Source organism: Pithys albifrons, chromosome 14, assembly GCF_047495875.1.
Source record: "Pithys albifrons albifrons isolate INPA30051 chromosome 14, PitAlb_v1, whole genome shotgun sequence".
NCBI classification, from domain to species: Eukaryota; Metazoa; Chordata; class Aves; order Passeriformes; family Thamnophilidae; genus Pithys; species Pithys albifrons.
This window is the reverse complement of record NC_092471.1, coordinates 19,807,852-19,827,973: the sequence shown is the minus strand read 5'-3', so window position 1 is coordinate 19,827,973 and position 20,122 is coordinate 19,807,852. Positions and strand designations below refer to the sequence as shown.

The following is a 20,122-nucleotide window of genomic DNA, read 5'->3' as shown; positions in this document are numbered from 1 at the left end:
CAGCAGAGAGAAGGTACCTGCAATCCCCTCCCAGCCCTCACTGTGACACTCAGGTGGCATCCTTTGATCTGGTAAGGCCATTTCAACTGCCCATCACAGCAGGAGTGTCAACTAAGTAGGAATTAAAGACATTAACTGTTTGATTATTAATTGCTGGATTTCATTATTTCTAGGGTGAAATATGATTCTATGGAATGATCAGAAATGAACATTTGGCTACTCTGATGTTTCACAGAAAGCTGAAACTAGCCAAGTTCCCCATGTGTGACCACTGGCTAATTAAATATGTTAACATTCAGGTACAAAAAGAGTAGTTTTTAACAGAAATTAATATTGAAGTGTTTTAATAAAATGCAAAGACAGTAACAAAAAAATACTCATGTACTTCTATTGGTCCTAATATCTCCTTATAGTATCTGTAACCAAAGAACTGCTGTGCTAGTTCCCAAAAATCTGAGAGTGAACCTCAAGACTTAAATGTGTAACTTTCTTCTGTGATGCCTCTGGGACTTTAAGCCACTCTCTCCAGTTAGATGAACTAAAAAAAAAATATATTTTAGAAGGAGAGAATCTTCCATCTGAACCTTTAGATGGAGTTTCTCTTTCAAGCTCTGCCTCTGAGGCTTTGCCACATGGCAAAGAATCCAGTCTCTCCAACCAGGAAGGACACTCAGAGTAGATGGGCATTTGACAAACAGAAAACAGAGAAACATCTCCTCAGATGCAGTAGATGAAGTTGCTAATACTGAAAAGCAACAGAGCTCCCCTCTTGCACTATGGTAAATTTGGAGTAGTTCCACTAAACCCAACGGGATTACAACGTCAGAAATCTGATCTAACAGATCAGGGCAGGGCCTGAAAACTCTCCTTTTTTAATTTATGGAAAACATGAATGCAATATATTATTTACTATCCACTGTACAAATTATTGAAAAAGTATCTAAGTATAAAAGTGTGGCAAATCTTGCAAGGAAAGTAAAAATGGGAAATGCGACATTAATCACCGGAGTCATGTTTTAATAAAGAAATAATAAAGGTATTTGGGAAGTAAAAAAAAAATTACCACACTGAAAATGAAAATCTTTTCAGTCTGTGAATATGAAATATCTATTTCTGAGTTCTTACACTGAGAGGAAACAGGAAGTGAAAGGGAAATCTGCCTTGGTCACAGCTCAGATTTATAAAAGCTTCTCAAAATATCTGTATTTTAAAACCATTAAGTGATGCTCACAACAAATGGTGCTAATCACGAGAAGGCCATTAAGCTCATTAAGCTCATTAAGCTCACCATACTGCATTCAAGCTGGACATGGATCCCACACCTGTGAGAGCAGGTGCTTTTGTTTAAGAGACTTTAAAAATACTGAAATATCAGATGTAGAGCACCTAAAGTTCTAGGGGATTTTTTTTCCTCCAGATGTTACCAGATCTAGTATTTAAAAAATAAAGGGGGAAAACTTGCAAAGAAAAAGTGTTATGTGTTTTTTATAATTTAGAACAAATTATAAATTAACCTGTCCATACTTTTGAAACATAATATACAAGAGCAAACAGATGAGTGTTCTTTTATTACTCAGGTACTACATTTTTTCCCAGTAAAAATGTCTTATAAAATTTCCTGCTACTGTTATCCAGCTGAGATCCTGGGGCAGCCTGTCAGATGAGGTATTCTACCATCTCTCCATCAGGGAGGTCCTGCCCCATGGTCTGAACAGGAGCTTTCCTTTCCAGAGTGCTGGAGTGGAAGAGAGGCCCATCTACATGAGGAAAAAACCAAGAGACAGACAAGCAGAGCTGTAATTTCAACAAGGTTAGAAATAAGATATTAATATTTTAAAAGTCATCTTGTATTATTGGCTGAAAACAGCTAAGAACTTATTTAATTTCCAAAAATTCATTTCTCTATGTATACAGCCAAATGAAGGTATTTTATCAAATTTTCTCTGGGTACTGATACATAAATCCACATAAAACTGGAGTGACTGCATTGAAACCAGTGTAGTTAGGGTAAATTCCACCACCAAACGTGTGCCCATTTCCCTCGACCCCCATCCAACTGCACATTCCACAAAGAACAACAGCATTGCATGTGTCTGTAAGAAGAGGCAAAGTTGTGTAATCTGCATTGGTTTGGTAGAGTGGGCTGAAAAATGAGCAGCTCTTGCCAGCTCAGGGCTCTTTGGGAAGCAAATTCAGCTTCTGTGACAGTCACTGTCAGCTGGATCTGCCTGTGCCAAGGCTGGAGCTGGTCCTGCGACCAGGACAGGGAACTAGACAGTTTTATCAGGATAGTTCCCTTTCCTTCCTCCTCCCCTTTTCTAAATCCCACTTTGTTTTGAATACCCCTCAATGCAATGGGCACTTTCAACAGCCCATTTTCAGATGCTGGGAAACCCCACATGCTGCTCACATTTACTGCAGAGTCCACACTCACTCAGAGCCTGTCCTGGGACTTCCATCCACCTGTCCCACTTCTCAAATCCTGCTGTAACTCTCTGACCAGCTTATGGCCATGCTTATGCTACCACTCCTGAGGCTTTCTGTCCTTCAGAGCATTTCAGACCTCTCAGAACACCGAAACCCAGCTGTCCTCACAAAAACCAACCCCAGGCTGGCTGAATGGAAAAAGGGATGTGCTGAGGAACTGCTGGGCAGTGGCTGGCAGGGCCCCTCTGGGGCAGCAGCTGAGCTCTGTTACCTGTTTTCTCTGCACTGTAGGTCAGGCTGGCGCTGGGCAGTCGTGCTGGGGTGGGAGCTGCAGGGGCAGGGGCAGCTTTGCTCTGCTCACTGCCCCTGTCTGTCTGGGTGCTGCAGTCTCTGCTGCCTGTTTTGGAGTGGGCTGACAGCAGGGGTGTGGAAGGGAGCACAGGAGAGGGAGTGGAGGGGATGGATTCGGAGCGATACTCTGTTCCCAGCAGAACACCTTGGTGGAAAAAGGGAAGGAGATGTCACAATCACACAAAACTAACTGGCATCAGTTCCTCTGCCCCTCTGCAGTACTTAGAATCACTGAATCATAGAATGAGCTGGGTTGGAAGAGACCTCTGAGATCATCAAGTCCAACCCTTGATCCAACCCCACTGTGATCACCAGATCATGGCACTCAGTGCCACATCCAGTCTCATCTTAAAAACCTCCAGGGATGGAGAATCCACCCCCTCTCTGGGCAGCCCATTCCAATGCCTGAGCACTCCCTCTGCAAAGAATTTCTTTCTGATATCCAACCTAAACCTCCCTTGGCACAGCTCAAGCTGTGCCCTCTTGTTCTCCTGCTGATTGCCTGAGAGAAGAGACCAACCCCCACCTGGGTACAACCTCCTGTCAGGCAGTTCCAGACAGTGATGAGGTTCCCCCTGAGCCTCCTCTTCTCCAGCCTGAACACCCCCAGCTCCCTCAGCCTCTCCCCACAGGGCTTGTGCTCCAGTCCCTTCTCCAGCCTCGTTGCTCTTCTCTGGCCCCGCTCCAGCCCCTCAATCTCTTTCCTGACCTGAGGGGCCCAGAACTGAACACAACACTCCAGGTGTGGCCTCCCCAGTGCTGAGTCCAGGGGAAGGGTCACTGCCCTGGGCCTGCTGCCACCCCATTGCTGAGCCAGGCCACGATGCCATTGGCCTTCTTGCCCACCTGGGCACACTCTGCTGGCTCATCTTCAGCCTCCTGTCAATCCAACCCCCAGGTCCCTTTGCCCCTGGCTGCTCTCCAGCCACTCTGTGCCCACCCTGTGCTGCTGCAGGGGGTTGGTGTGGCCAAAGGGCAGGACCTGCACTTGGTCTTGTTAATCCTCATACTTGCTTTAGGATCTGGCAAGTGCACAGATTTCCCTTTCCATAGCTCCTTTCACCACCAGGTGCTGAAACACCTGAGGAATAGCAGTGTCCTTATGTTGCTGCCTGTAGGTTGGCACCAAGAGTTCCCTGGCTCTAGGCAGTGGTCAATCTATGGCAGGCTAAATCTGCACACTGAAATCACCTGCAACAGCCTCTCATTTACACTGCAGGGCCTTTTACTCTCAGAGGGAGGGTATTTGGGCCTAACTCCCTCCCTGAAAATAAACCATGTAGGACTTGCTTTGTTACAACTGCATTTCTCAGAGCAATGTTATTGAGCCATTCCAGACAGGAGTCATATCAGTGCAGGCACAACTACAGGACAGAAATCCTGATTAGTATCTCTGCTCCCATTCAAGAAAACTTTACACCTCCAGTAACACCCAAGTGAATGGAAGTGCTTGGGAACTCTGAAAACTACATCCCAAACATCCTTAATATCAAGTACCAGACTGGGAATAAAGGTTACATATTTTAAGGAGAGAGCCTGGACATCAGCAGTCACTATTTCCCAAAGTGATTCAAACAAGCAGCTATTCCAAATGTATCTCATCTTGCTTGCAGTGAGTTTTACTGCACACCAGGCCAGCTGGTCTGCCTAATCCACCTCCCTCTGCTGCTCCTGCCTCCCCTCTGAGCAGTGACTTGTGCATCTGAACTGCCACTGGTATTTAAAATTTACCCAGGCTGCCTTTCCAGCTCTTGTCCTCCCTCTTCTCCTCCAGGATGGGTGTGCTGCTGAGTGTTGAGGAGTGGGACAGCAGGCCTGAGCCAGCGTTGGAGATGGACATGAGGGACTTGGCAGGTCTCATGGAGCTGAGCTGCTCTGTCTTGCCGGGCTCCTTCCGGGAGCGCTGCTGCAGCACCTTGATCATGGCATCCTTCTCAATGATCTGAGCATGCAGAGTCTTAATCCTTTGGGGGAAGAAAAGGAACAGTTTTGGAGTCTCCTGTCTCCTTGGACTGAGGCCTCAGTGTCCCCAGGGCTGTGACTAGATTCTCTTAAACATTTTGGGAGGTGGGGAGAGGATGCCAGTGAGGTTATTGTCCTGCTCACTGACCATGCAGGGGAGAATCCACTGAGACACCCACCCACCTCTGGCTCCTGGAAGCTGCTCTAAACAGCCATGAGAGGGGCTTTGAGACAGAGCTGAGAGTTATGGCCAGGACATGAGACCAACAGAAAGAAGAGGACTGACACACTTTGGGGAGGCTGCACTGGACCTAAACCCAGGGGAACCAGTTTTATGAGGCTGTTAGAGGTGATGGAGCCTGAGGTGGGGTCTGGTGAAGATGCTCTGAAGAGAGAAGAGGAACGAGCTAGATGCAGAAGACCTAAGACAAGACTCTTTTGCATTAGCCCTCAGTATCAAGACAGGTTTTGGATTGCTGTGTAGACACTTCCTTGGCCAGATGAACACCTGTCACTCTCCATCACTGCTGTTTGGTGAAGATACGAGAATTTCTGTTCTGAGGTGTCTACCCAGAGAAATAATTTAAAATCCCTGTCCCAAGGAAGCCAGATAGGCCCAAACTGCACTTTACCTTCCCTCCATGTCAAGACATCTCCTGTTGGCCAGCAGAATCTCCTCCTCCTCCTTCTGGATGCGAGCTTCCAGCGAGGTGTCATAGCTGGGGTTGGGCGAGTGGCTGATCACCGTCGTGTCCCTGAGGAGGACAAGCAGCACAGCACATGAAGGGCCTGCCAAGTTGGCTGCTTTCCTCTGAGCAGCCCAAAATTATTGCTCAAAAGTAACAAACAAGAACAACCACTTTTTTTGAGTTTAAGCTGGCTCAGTGTCTTCCAAAAATCCGACTGCCAACTTCATTAGTGTCCTAATGAAGAAGGATTACAAAAACATGCAAGTCTTTACACCACCAATGTCCATCTCAGGGCAGTCAATAATCTAATGTAGATCAACTGCACTCCTGCAAAGTCATCAATGAGGCAAATCCAAGGGCATGGGGAAAGAGAAGGATGATACAGAACACCAGGGATTTGTCTTCAACTGAAATAGCACAGATATAAAGTCTTCTCCCTTCCCCTTCCAACAGTATCATACAGAGAATTGAGTATCAAAGGGAACAAGGCATGGGAGTTTCTTAAGCAATCCTAAGCAGCTTGGTCCAAAAACCTTGGAATGGGCTAAAAACACTTCTAGATTCATTCTGTACAGTGCCTGATGTTAACACTGTGATAGTTGTTCAGTCCACTAACCAAAACACAAGGAGTATTTAACTCTAATTGTGAATGTGAAGGGCATGAAAAGGTCATTTACCAAATAAACCCAATGTGACCCAGATTCTCACCTGTGCTCTAAATCATCCTTCCTGCACCCTCAGCTTCCTGAGGGATCCTAGTTTTCCCCATGGAAGAAAAGAGAAAGAAATCTCTACACAGGGTAGATGAGGTTGCCACTGAGATTAGTGGAAACCCTCCCAGCAGCTAAATGGAAACAGAAAAGCAGAGGCTGGCTCTGTCCTGACTGGACTGCATTTTTGTTCATTTAACAAAAGCTGACCAGGCAACACATCCCCTCTCATTCCCTGATAAACAATAGCCCAGGCCCCTACTTATCAGCCCATGCTGAAAATATAACATGGCCCCTAAGCCCAAGCAGCAGCAAGAGCCTTTAGGGAAGAATCTCTAGGGAGGCAGAGAACAGTGCACAAGAAGCATCAATATCCTAAAATAACAGCTTGCTTCTGGAGCAAGATAAGGTAAGTCTTTAAACACTAATACAGCAGATCTGCAGCTTTGCCCCTGTAATTCCAGCAGGATCATAAGTGCTGGAAAGCCAGTGGTGATAACAGCCCTATGTGGGCCTGGCTCATGAAACAATCTACAACAGAAAGTGCCATCAAGAAGCATAAACTAATGAGCAATGGAATTATATGGAAGCAAAGCCTAATGCTAAGGAGTTCAGCTCCTGTTTGCCAACTAGCTGAAGCACTGGGGCCTATTTACAGCCACAGTAAGTGTTTCTGAACAGCTGTCTTGGACTGTGAGCTTGTTACCAAATTTGAGACACCCTTCCCAAGGCAATGCTCTCCACACACAGCAGAATGTTTGGGGCAGAATCTCCTAGCAGATGTTTCTGGTTGGTAACCACGTTGAGGACAATACCACAAAGCAATTTGCAAAAACATTCTGGAGAACAAGGAAGCCATTCAGGGTGAATGTGAATCACCAAGCTCACCCCATCTCACATGACTTCAGAAAGGATTGACTCTTGCTTTAAAAAAAAAAAAACAACAAACCCCTTCTCATACACCTATTTTTGAATCAACAGCTTCTATGAATGGCTCAGAACAATTCTAGTCTGGAAAATGGCTGCTGCATGTGGAGGAATCTTCCCCTGGAAAAGTGTTTCCAATTGCTGGCAATTGCACAGCTCCCAGAAAAAGCAGCCAAGCTTCACTGGTATGAAGAAGTCTGAGGAGCCACTCAGACCACAAGGCAAGCCATCCTGGGAGGGTGGCATGACAACATTCCCTGGTGAGAAAGATGACATTCAACTGGAAAAAGAAAACAATCTCAGTGCTATGAAAAGTCTCCTTTACCTCTGAGCAGCCACAGTTGCAGCTGCATCCAAAGCAAACTGCCTCATCACACTTTCCTCCAGGTATTTCTGCTCCCACTTGGTCATGTCAGCCTCCAGGGCAAGGATCCTCTCCTCCTTCTCCCGCAGCAGCTCCATGAGCGCCGTGGCGTTGTACTCGGACACGTTGGCAGACTGGGACGTGCCCTGGCGCTGATGGGCAAGAGAGAAACAAACCAAAATCAACCCCACAAGTGGCAGGGTGCATGTGCAGGAATCAGGGTTGGGTGGTCTGCTCTTTGAAGGCCAGAGGCTGCTCCAGAGCAGCACTGCTTTGACACAAGAACCCCCCAGGTGGGTCTGTGCCATGTTGGGCAGACCAACAAGCAAATACCTGAGAGGGAAAATACTCCTCCTAAGGCCTTTTCCCATGTCCAAAGCCCAAAATATGCCTCCCCAGAGCTCAATCATGCTGGTAGGTGTGATGTGTACAGTCCATCCATGACACCCATTCACCTACAGCAAAACCCTAACTCGTATACAAGAGATATCAGCCCTTCAACACAATACATCAAATATATTGTAAAAGGGTTTGGTTATTAAATTAATATGATCAGTGTATACCAGAGATATCAGCCCTTCAACACAATACATCAAACATATTGTTAAAGGATTTGGTTATTAAATTAACATGATCAATGTATATCAGAGATATCAGCCCTTCAAAACAATATATCAAATACATTTTTAATTATTTGGTTATTAAATTAACATGATCAGTGTATATCAGAGATATCAGCCCTTCAAAACAATATATCAAATACATTTTAAATTATTTGGTTATTAAATTAACATGATCAGTGTATATCAGAGATACCACCCCTTCAAAACAATACATCAAATATATTGTAAAAGGGTTTGGTTATTAAATTAATATGATCAGTGTATACCAGAGATATCAGCCCTTCAACACAATACATCAAATATATTGTTAAAGGATTTGGTTATTAAATTAACATGATCAATGTATATCAGAGATATCAGCCCTTCAAAACAATATATCAAATACATTTTTAATTATTTGGTTATTAAATTAACATGATCAGTGTATATCAGAGATATCAGCCCTTCAAAACAATATATCAAATATATTTTTAATTATTTGGTTATTAAATTAATATGATCAGTGTATATCGGAGATATCACCCCTTCAAGACAATACATCAAACATATTGTTAAAGGATTTGGTTATTAAATTAATATGATCAATTAATATGATCAATGTATATCAGAGATATCAGCCCTTCAAAACAATACATCAAATGTATTGTTAAAGGGTTTGGTTATTAAATTAATATGATCAATTAATATGATCAATGTATATCAGAGATACCACCCCTTCAAAACAATACATCAAATGCACTGTTAAAGGGTTTGGTTATTCAATTAACATGATCAGTGTATACCTGGGGATTAAGTAACTGGGGATTAAAATAATTCAGTTCTAAAGCAATATTTGGAAGACAGGCAGTGTTCCCTTTCAGAACAAGAGTGGAGATTTGCTGAGCTAATAGTTCAGTGGATAATCTGGGATTAGCAGGATATTTGACTTAAAAAAATTTCAAAAATAGTTTAAAAGAAAAGAAATGGGTCAGACAAGCTATTTTATGCTCATCTTAGAATTATTAACCATGACAAGAAAGCAACTTTTTGTGTTCACTCAGACTCAATGTAAAAAGTCAGGGGCTTTAAAGTACCTACAAAGGTAACACTGAAAAGTTCATAAATTACTGTAACTCCTACTAAAACCAATATAAAAAAGCCTAAATAAGATTTAAATATCCATTCCTATGCAGGGGTGAAAGTTTGGGATAAAAATAAGCTGAAACTAAATGTGATTTAGAACACATGCATCCTGTGTCCAGTAAAATGTACACACCTGATAGTTGACCTGTGTTTGCCACAGGCTGAAGTAAAACTGAAACTTTACACCCCAGCACAATCTACTTCTCATTCATTCTTTTCACTAAAAAAGACTCACACTACACTCACAAGAATATAGTCTACATTTCATCAACTGCATTTATAGAATTAGTTTTGCTGGTTTAACCCTGTGTGGTTTCTCTTCAGACCTCCCTTCAGACCGGTTGTGAATGAATTTTATATAAGATAATAAAATAATAAGATAATAATTTCAAAGCAAAGATAACCAGGATATCTGAAGATAAAGCATCTAAGCTATATGGCTGTGTCTGCACCCTGGCAGGGGATGGATCCTCTATTGCTGCTTACCTAAATTTTCTGACTGCAATAGTTGTTATGGGTTTAGCTCAGGGTAGGCCTGAATTTAGGCTTTAGATTTCAGAGTAGGGCTGAGACTCTCAGCTGACCTGAGCTGGGCTGGGCTGGCCCAGCTGACACCACTGGCCAAGGAGATTCCAGACCATATTCCAACATCATCTCAAAATATAAAGCTGGTGTGGGAGTGGCTCAGTCAGCCCCTCTGTGGCTTCTCAGCTGGGTAGGACTCACTGTGCTGTCCCAGGAGGGACAGGAGGCCCAGGCTCAGCACCCCTCACCACCATGTTATCTTAACAAAGTAAAATGTTTGTTCTTAGCCTTTCTCATCTGTCCCTCTGGGGATTGAGTTCCCCACAGTGATTTGTAGCTAAAATAGTGGGATTTGTGTTCGATGAGGTGACAGTGAGTCCATCCCTTAAGGAAAGCAGTTCAGAGTTCTCCCTTCAAGAGAACAGAGCTACCTGGAGTGTGTGGGTGGCCTTGTATCCAACGAGATGCTTTGGTGAACGTGAGGTGGATGGGCTAGCCAATAATGCCATGACATGTTGGATGTGAGAGGATATAAATGTATGGATGTTACTGAGAATAGAGCTACTACTACAACTACTACCACGAGAACAACAACTACTACTACTACTACTACTACTATGATCTGTGAGGAAACTGTCTGTGAAACTATCTTGAATAAACTCTTGTAAACCTTCTGATCAAAGCCTTGTGATGCCTGCTGTGCCTGAGCTCTTTGGACCATCATTCACGCTGCCCCCTTACTCAGGATAAGGGGACTCCAATAAATGGTGACCCCTGACGTGCCCCAACAGATGGGGAGTGGGGAGTTATTTTTTGTTATATCTAACTTGTGTAAGTGTGTGTTATATTGTAGTTTTCTTTTAATTTTCTCTTTTCTGTATAAATATATATAGTTAGTTAAAGTTTAAACGTGTTTTGAGTTGTTTTCCTTTCTCCCTTTTCTCAGCAGGGGGAGGGAGGCTCTAACTCTGGGTTAGCTCAGTTGGTTAGAACTTGGTTGTAATAATGCCAAGGTCATGGGTTCAATCCCCTCTGTGGGCCATTGACTTAAGAGTTGGACTTCGATGATCCTTGTGGGTCCCTTCCAGCTCAGAATAAGCTGCGATTCTGTGTTGGGCAGTTGGCATTTTGCCACCTAACCCAAGACAATAGTATGAAATCAGGTAAGAACAATACAACAGTCAGCAAATCCATGGAACATCTGTTAATAACACAAGATGAAACCCCCTCACTGCCCTTCTTTTCTGTGTGGTGCAGGTGCAGAGTGCCATCCTCCAGGACAGGCAGTACCTGCTGCATGCGGAGCGACTCCAGCTCCCGCTCCAGCCGCGTCCTCAGCCGGTGCTCCAGCTGCTCCCTCTTCTCACACGCTGCCTGCAGCTGCACCAGCGCCTGCTGCATCTTCTCCACCTTCTCCACATACACCTGCTTCTTCTTGAGCTGAAAGCAAGCAAGGAAATGCAACAGGAATTAAATAATGAGAACGAGGGAGTGAACTTCGGGCTTTGCACAGCAGCCACAGGAGGATGTCCAGGTGAATTCCAGCACTTGAGGGGAGCCAAGAAGAAAGATGGGAGAGCCACAGAATCATAGAATGAACTGGGTTGGAAGAGACCTCTGAGATCATCAAGTCCAACCCTTGATCCAACCCCACTGTGATCACCAGATCATGGCACTCAGTGCCACATCCAGTCTCACCTTAAAAACCTCCAGGGATGGGGAATCCACCCCCTCTCTGGGCAGCCCATTCCAATGCCTGAGCACTCTCTCTGCAAAGAATTTCTTTCTGATATCCAACCTAAACCTCCCCTGGCAGAGCTCAAGCCTCTGCCCTCTTGTCCTGCTGCTGGTTGCCTGAGAGGAGAGACTATTTATGTGGGCCTGGAGTGACAGGACAAGAGGAATGGCTTCACACTGACAGAGGGAAGGGTTAGTTGGGATATCAGGAGGAAATTCTTCCCTGGGAGGGTGGGCAGGCCCTGGCACAGGTGCCCAGAGAAGCTGTGGCTGCCCCAGCCCTGGGAGTGTCCAAGGCCAGGTTGGACAGGGCTTGGAGCACCCTGGGCTGGTGGGAGGTGTCCCTGCCTGTGGCAGGGGGTGGAATGGGATGGTCTTTAAGGTCCCTCCCAACCCAAACCATTCCATGCTTCTCTGATTCTGTAACTGCTGTCAGTGAGCCTCAGAATCCTGCTCTGGACGTGACACTCAGGATGTTACAGGTCTGTCCCATTTTTGTTTTCCTGTTGGGTATATTTGGCTTTTTTGCCCTCAGTGACCCCTTGGTAACAATATGGAAACTGGGAAAAAACACCTGTTGCAGATGTCTGAGAGCAGCAACTCACTAGAAAGGGCACCTGGGTTCATTATGTTGTTTGAGAGACTTGACACATTTCCAAGGTAACTGCAGCAAAGACAGTGCTTAGAGCTGGTCCACAAATTGGGAACACTTTCAGTGCAATACTGAAAATTGCTGGCAACGTTTTTACAAGATTAGGAAGAAATTGAATCAAAACTTGTAGGATCCATATTGCAGTCCCATAATATTTAAATAACAGGATCAAAGTCCACACCAGACACACCCTGTGCTTTCCCCATACTGCAGCCAGAGTTATTCCAGCAGCCTGGAATAATCTTGGCCCAGAGGGACCTGAGAAATCCTGCTCTGTTCTTGCCCCTGCCCTTCCATCCTCCTCCATGGTTCATCCTGCAGAACAAGCTGCTGCCCTGCCTCACAACAAGCAACAGAAACTACCACGCTGAGATCCCCAATAACTGTCTTAGCCAGGTTAATACACACTTCAGGAAGAATAAAACCAAACTAAAATATAAATTAAACAAAAAAAAAGAATAAAAAACACCCAGGGCTCAACTCTATTCTAATATAGGGAATCCTGCACATGTAGAGATTACTTTCTGTTAAGGAGAAGACTAATTGCAATTAACAGCACTTCTGCAGCAAGTCTGGGGCACTGCTTTTGTAGCTCTGCCCGTCATAAAGCCTGAAACACAAAAATAGCAGGAAGAAGGCAACTTTTCTCAACAGTTGGAGCCAAAGCCCAGAGAAGCACCACAATGCAGAACACAGACTCCCTTATGTGAGTTCAAAGAGCTGCTCTACAGCTCCATGGAAGAAAAGTCCACTGAGGGATATTAAAGACAAAAGACACCACTTTTGGCTCAGGAAGTGCTTCTTGGGAGTGGAAAGTATTCTGGGAAAGTACAACTGCTTGTTGGCTCCATCCTGATAATGTTCCCCAGGAATCTGCTCTGAGTTTCAGCAGACACAGGATCCTTTGATCTGAACAACATGAGCTGTTCTTACATTGCACCTTTGTTGCAAGAAGGTCTTATCATGGGTTTCTTCAAAAATTTTCCCTTTTCTCACTCCTGTTGCTTGAGGCAATGCACAGATTGCAATGGGAAAAGCAGAGAGAGAAACATCTCCCAACACTATTAATCCCAGACATGGTATCCTTTTCTTCTCTTCATGAAGTCAGCAGGCATCTCATCTCACAGCATGAGTGTTGCTGCCTTAGAGCATTTTCCCCAAACAAGTATTTTACAATAGAAGTTACAATAAACAGTGAGCAATCCAGCCAAAGGACTTCCCACCAGTGCATTACACTAGAAAGGTATTTTTATTCTTTGATTGCTCAACATTTCAAGCTTCTTTGGAATGGGAGGGACAAGAAACATTTTAATACAATTTAATATTTCACTGTTGCTCAGTGGAAAACCAACAAAAATATTGTACTTATTTGATCTTTTTATTTCAGATCACAGTGATTAATAACAGCAATTTCAGCTTTCTCAGACTCCACTGAAGGGCAGAACATGCACTGATTTTGCACTCAGATAAACAGCAGCTCAAGGTGGCCAAAAGGGATAAACTGTGGGGTCAGCAGCAGAACCTGGAAACGGAGAGCACTCAGTGTCTTGGATTTTGACCCAGACAAGAGTAAGGAATAACCTGATAAACTCACTAGCAGTGAAGTATCATGATGTATCAAGCTGAACAATAATATCCTGCACATCCCACTCTCTTCTGGATAAAAAAAAAGTTGAGGATGAGGTGATGCACATTTGGTCTCTTATTACCTACTACAAAGCATTTGAATTGTGAAAAGTTTTTTAACACACAGATAAAACCTCCCTGCAAAAGCAGCCTCTGATAATAACATTGTACTGGTTTCATAAATAACAGACCTGAGGGTGGGTATGTGTGGACAATGTTTAGGCCTGATTCAAATACCAAGAGCCCAAGGAGAAAACAGCACCAGGACACAGAAATTCCACTTTGAATATGCTCCCAACTAACCAAACCTGCAGGTGGAAGTTGCAACACCAGCTGTTGCCCAACTTGCCAGCACTGCCTGCACATGCCCAGCTCAGGCACTCAATGTACAGGCACAGCCTGTTCAGGGGCTTTGCAGAAACACAACATTTTCTCCCACTTCATAAGATACATCTCATCTTCCAGCTTAAGGAAGAATTAGGAATGTTAGAATATTTGGGGCTTGTGTATTTTCTTACCAACTTAAAACCAGAATTAACTCAGGAACTCCTCAAGTAATTTTCAGTTTTTTGGAGCTCAGGTGTTCCATAAGTTCCATAAGCACATCCATATGCATGGATGAACTCCAGACAACTCAGCTTTCCTAAAGTCTTCTGTCAGAATTATCCTTTATCTATAAGATTGTTTCATTTCATGCACTCCCTGCACTCAGTCAACTCACTGCATTTCTGGCACTTTCCTTCATTTCCAGCTCTGCCACTCTTCAAGTGTTTGAGAGAACAACTAACCCTTCTCTGGGCCAGGAGTGGTAGAACTGACATCTAATTTTTATCCTTTTTATTTTTCAAACTTTATGACTTGTTCTGTCCTCTCAAAGCAAAGATCAGGAATGACTCTTCCAAGTACAGAGGGATTTCATGACCATAAATTGAGAGTATGATCTTGTTTTCCTAAGACAGGAACTGGAAACAATTTCCTGAGCATTGCCAGGGTGCTGAAGACATAAATAATTTGGGAGGAAGGAAAAAAGGCAGCGTGCTGAGGCTTGCTCTTAGTCATTCACCACGGATTCCCCACCCTGTCTCCTCCATCCCAGAACCCAAACTGGCTGCTCAGTGCCAAAGAACATCTACCATGGCAGAGATGGCATCAAAGGGCACTGGAATTCTGCACCAGGCCTTGCAGTGAACACGTGCTCTGGCTCACAGTTCATCCCTGAAGCTTTACAAGGATCAGTCATGCCCTTCAGTATGCAGTTTTAAATAAATTTGACAGGATAGTAATTTCTCTTTTGATGGTACAACATTTAACTAAGAAGCAAGCTCATGTTCACATAATGCACCATAACTGCTCTGCCTCCAAGGGTGCTCTGAAAATAAAGAGCATTTTGCTCATAAGGAGATCTTTGTTGTAACAGCTATTTAAGATGTGAGATCTCCCATAACCTCAGTACATGTCTGGAAGCACACAGAGCTCTTCAGCCTGACTGTATCCCTGCCCAGCAGTTTGTAGAGCACAGAGCACAACTTCATTAACATCCTTCTCTTCTCCAGGTCAATCCCTGACTGCACTGGAAGATGTCCTAACCAAGCATCACAGGTCAGGCTACAATTTAATCAACATGATTTTCTAACCAAACCAATGTAAACAAGAGCAGTCACTCTCCCATTCTCATTTACTACAAAGTTTATGTAAATTCCACAACAGGACTGAGGACAAGAAAAATAAAGAGGCCCAGGAGTGGCTTGGGCTCTGCATAAATACAGCACACTAAGTGCAAAATGATGCAGTGAATCCCCCAGGATTCCCTGGCTGCCCCATCAAGTATTTCCAGATTCATTTTCTTTCCCTATCTCTTGTCATGCACTTGCATGGTCTAAAACCACAGTCAAGGATAAAGTTTTCCTCTCAGAAATAGGGGGACTTGATTATTACCACAACTGCCCAGCAGAAGGAGGATTAACATTCCCAAAGCCAAACAAATCCTGTTTCTCCATTCACTGAAGCTTTGACAAAGCATGCAATCTCTTCCAGGGATCCCAGGGCCTTGCAGAAGGGAGGCTCTGAAGAGGGCACAGGGGTTTCATAGAATCAATTGGGTTGGAAAAGATCTCTGAGATCATCAAGTCCAACCCTTGGTCCAACTCCAGTCCCTTTACCAGATCATGGCACTCAGTGCCACGGCCAGTCCCATCTTAAAAACCTCCAGGGATGGGGAATCCACCCCCTCTCTGGGCAGCCCATTCCAATCCCTGAGCACTCTCTCTGCAAAGAATTTTTTTCTGATCTCCAACTTCAATTTCCCCTGGCAGAGCTTGAGCCCATCGTGCCCCCTTGTCCTATTGCTGAGTGCCTGGGAGAAGAGACCAGCCCCCACCTGGCCAGAACTTCCCTTCAGGCAGTTCCAGACAGTGATGAGGTCACCTCTGAGCCTCCTCTTCTCCAGCCTGAACACCCCCAGCTCCCTCAGCCTCTCCCCACAGGGCTTGTGCTCCAGTCCCTTCTCCAGCCTCGTTGCTCTTCTCTGGCCCCGCTCCAGCCCCTCAATCTCTTTCCTGACCTGAGGGGCCCAGAACTGAACACAACACTCCAGGTGTGGCCTCCCCAGTGCTGAGTCCAGGGGAAGGGTCACTGCCCTGGGCCTGCTGCCACCCCATTGCTGAGCCAGGCCAGGATGCCATTGGCCTTCTTGCCCACCTGGGCACACTCTGCTGGCTCATCTTCAGCCTCCTGTCAATCCAACCCCCAGGTCCCTTTGCCCCTGGCTGCTCTCCAGCCACTCTGTGCCCACCCTGTGCTGCTGCAGGGGGTTGGTGTGGCCAAAGGGCAGGACCTGCACTTGGCCTTGGTGAACCTCATCCCATTGGAATCAGCCCATCCCTGCAGCCTGTGCAGGTCCCTCTGCAGAGCCCTCCTGCCCTCCAGCCTGTCCAGGTCCCTCTGCAGAGTCCTCCTGCCCTCCAGCCTCTCCAGGTCCCTCTGCAGAGCCCTCCTGCCCTCCAGCCTGTCCAGGTCCCTCTGCAGAGCCCTCCTGCCCTCCAGCCTGTCCAGGTCCCTCTGCAGAGTCCTCCTGCCCTCCAGCCTCTCCAGGTCCCTCTGCAGAGCCCTCCTGCCCTCCAGCCTGTCCAGGTCCCTCTGCAGAGCCCTCCTGCCCTCCAGCCTGTGCAGGTCCCTCTGCAGAGCCCTCCTGCCCTCCAGCCTGTCCAGGTCCCTCTGCAGAGTCCTCCTGCCCTCCAGCCTGTCCAGATCCCTCTGCAGGTCCCTCCTGCCCTCCAGCCTGTCCAGGTCCCTCTGCAGAGCCCTCCTGCCCTCCAGCCTGTCCAGGTCCCTCTGCAGAGCCCTCCTGCCCTCCAGCAGATCGACACTCCCTCCCAACTTGGGGTCATCAGCAAATTTGCTGATGATGGACTCAATCCCCTCATCTAAATCATCAATAAAGATGTTAAACAGGACTGGACCCAACACTGACCTCTGGGGAACACCACTGGAGACCAGCTGGACACAGACCTGTTCACCAGCACTTTCTGGGTTCCACCCTCCAGCCAGCTCTGGGCCCAGCAGAGGGTACACCTGTCCAAGCCATGGACTACCAGTTTCATGCACAGGGGGACACAGGAACAAGGAATTTTCACTGTCAGGTCTCAAGGGAGGCTGTAACATCCTCTGCAGGACAAACACAGTCCTGGACACAGCAGGTGAAGGGGAAGGACCTTCTTTTTGTAGAGATTCACTGCTTCCAGATGCCTTACTCAGCACAGATTTTTTTTCTGGGGAAGAAGAGAAGGCTTTCTGCACAGCCATCAATGACTCAGAACTCTGCCAGGCATTTTGTCAAACCCAGCCATTACCTTGTTCATCTTGGACAGCTCCTGTTTCAGCAAATGGGTAACACTCATCAGCATCTGCTTGTCTCCCACCCACTGCTTCTGATGTCTTCAAAGTCTTTTGTTTAATGTATTCAGGGTGTTTTCATTACATTCTGGGTTTATCCTAAAGCTGAGCCCATTCACACACAGCTGAAAACGTATTTCCCCACAAGAATTTGCCTGCTATGGCAGAAATGTAGTTAAAAAAACCTCAGCAAGCACATTTAAACCACCTGTCCCTCGTGCAGTTGGAATATATTCCTCTAGGATGCCTTTGAATCCTCAGTTTGTTTGAATCCAGGCCCAACAAGGCACCACTGGCCTCAGCAAGAATTGCTGAAACAACCTGGTAACACCACCCTCTTGTAGGAACAGTGTTTGGTTTTGCTAAAATAAGTTCTAACTCCCAAAGCCACCTCTGGAAAATCACTACCTGGCAGAATCTGTGAGATGGTGACACAGCAGTAAAAAGCCAGTTCTGTTCTGTTACAGAATGTAGGTCATTACACACAGATTAGTTACAGGGAAGGGAGAGAGTTTTCTCTCCCCTGCACACTCCCCATCCAGGAACAATAACCCACCCAAAGAGTGTCCCCTTTAGAAAGAAGTATTAGGTAGCTCTCAGAGTCTAAGCATTTATGTGAGACAAAGCTGTGGAGACCAGGAATATCTTTTTATAGACCCAGAGAAATGACTGGAAAAACCCCAGACAAGCCTTCAAGCACAGAGCTCTCCTTTGGGTCTCCTCCCCACCACCCAGGGCTCTGAAGGCATCTCAGACACAGCATAGAAAGTACAACAGATGTCATTGGGAAATGCATCTTCACAGTTCCCCAGAGACGGATCCCTCAGTCTTATCAGGAGTAGTAGGTTATTTCTCTCCACAACAGCACAGTGGGAAGTTAATACAGTATCTTAGCCCTGCTATCTGCTTTATGTTGAATTCTGATGGCTGAAGGATCTCACAAACACAAGCACTTTTAGAAAAGATATTTCACTCAAATTTGTACCCTCCATCAGTCCCCCCAACTTCTACCCATGTGAGAGGACATCTGGCTCCTCTTTCCACTGCAAGTTGTGTGCAAGAGCGTGGCAAAGAGAAGGTATTTTTATCTTCCTGGTGCAGTCATGATTTTTCAGAGCTGTCTCAGGGCACTCAGTGAAACAGTGGTTTGTAAAGTGGTGGAACAAAGGAGTGAAAGCTCCACCACTGTGCAAACCCCACAAACCTTCAGTTTATCTGAAATGCATGACAAATAAAGAAAATAATTTGAAAAACCACAAATACTTCACTAGAAACAATTTATGTGGAACACCTTCTAAAGGGAAGAATGAAAATGCAGAAGTGAAAATAGAGGGTTAAGAACTGGGTATTTTTATGGAGAGTGGGGAAGTAGTAAAGTTTAAATATTATATATAAAACATATACATATGGAGCAGTTCTGTTCTTAGACATACTTAAGTTTGCTTTAAATATTTATGATCACTTACCCTTTTTTGCACTTTACAGAAATAAACTCCACACTATCAAAAACTTTAATGGCACTTTGTTCTAAATTTGAAGAGTCATTTCACCCCTACTAACTGGGGAAGTGTTCTGTGTGAATGTCTGCTTTTGCTTCCAACTGCTTCACACTGTCCTTCAGGATCTCCAAGATCCTTCCTTTCTCCACCACCTTTAGCAGCCCTTTATCTCTCCTTTTGCTCTAACTTGGATGTTAAAATCCAATATATAAAGCCACTCAAAGCTCACCAGGAGTAGACAAGTGTCTACATTTTACAAGTGAGTGGTTCTGTCCAAACTGGCCTTCAAGCAAAGGACTTTAAATCTAAAGTTCCAATTCCAATGCAACAGTGAAGTTGTTGTGGTGATGTTTGGCTTAAGAGGTCTCCTTAGAACAGAAATATTCTTTTTATAAAGCATCTGGTGCATACAAGGCAGGGTTACTCTGCTTAATAGGAAGTCACAACAGAAAGGGGAAAACAAAAAGCTGAAAACTGACATTACAGGATGAAACAACTGAACTGTGCACCCCCCTCTCAGGCCCTGGGCCAGAGCAGCTGCCAAACCTGAGCTGAGAAACTCCACCCTCTTCTGCAGGACTAGTTTGGAATTCCTCACAATTGCAGGGACTGGTCATTCACATTCACTCAGCAGGAATAAAAGAAATAATTGTCAAATTGTTCATACATCCTGGTCAGTGACTGTCACTCACTAGAATGTTTCTGGTCCCCTCTAAAGGGTGCCCTGAGCTCTGAGAACCTTTCCAGGGGTTACCAACCAGCCTGGGGATTTGAGAACTTTCCACAATCCAATACTAATGAGGCAACAAATGCTTTATAATCCTAAGTATTTCATTAAAAAGTGATTTGAGAAACCTGCAAAAGTGCCTCTTTAACCTTTGTTTCCCCTTTTTTCCCTCTCACCTCTAGGAAAAAGGAGAGTTAATTCCTGTTCCCTCACTGAGACACTTTCATATTTATCTACAGCAGGAAGGGTGGCACTTCCTGCACACCCTGGGACTGGAGCAGAGGTTGGGT

At 45.2% G+C, this 20,122-nt stretch overlaps 1 protein-coding gene across 2 annotated transcripts in view; it reads right to left on the bottom strand.

Moving 5' to 3' along the window:
• Nucleotides 1-1,549: 1,549 nt before the first annotated feature.
• The window catches only part of AMOT (angiomotin), a 69,866-nt gene continuing 51,293 nt past the window's right edge, over nt 1,550-20,122 (bottom strand). For both annotated transcript variants that reach the window (XM_071569616.1, XM_071569615.1), the window contains exons 8-13: nt 10,991-11,140; nt 7,392-7,582; nt 5,373-5,495; nt 4,510-4,742; nt 2,699-2,923; nt 1,550-1,757 (exon numbers count right to left, since the gene is read on the bottom strand). In XM_071569616.1, coding sequence (XP_071425717.1) covers nt 1,657-1,757; nt 2,699-2,923; nt 4,510-4,742; nt 5,373-5,495; nt 7,392-7,582; nt 10,991-11,140 — 1,023 coding nt within the window. In that variant the 3' untranslated portion in view covers nt 1,550-1,656. The remainder of the gene's footprint in view (nt 1,758-2,698; nt 2,924-4,509; nt 4,743-5,372; nt 5,496-7,391; nt 7,583-10,990; nt 11,141-20,122) is intronic.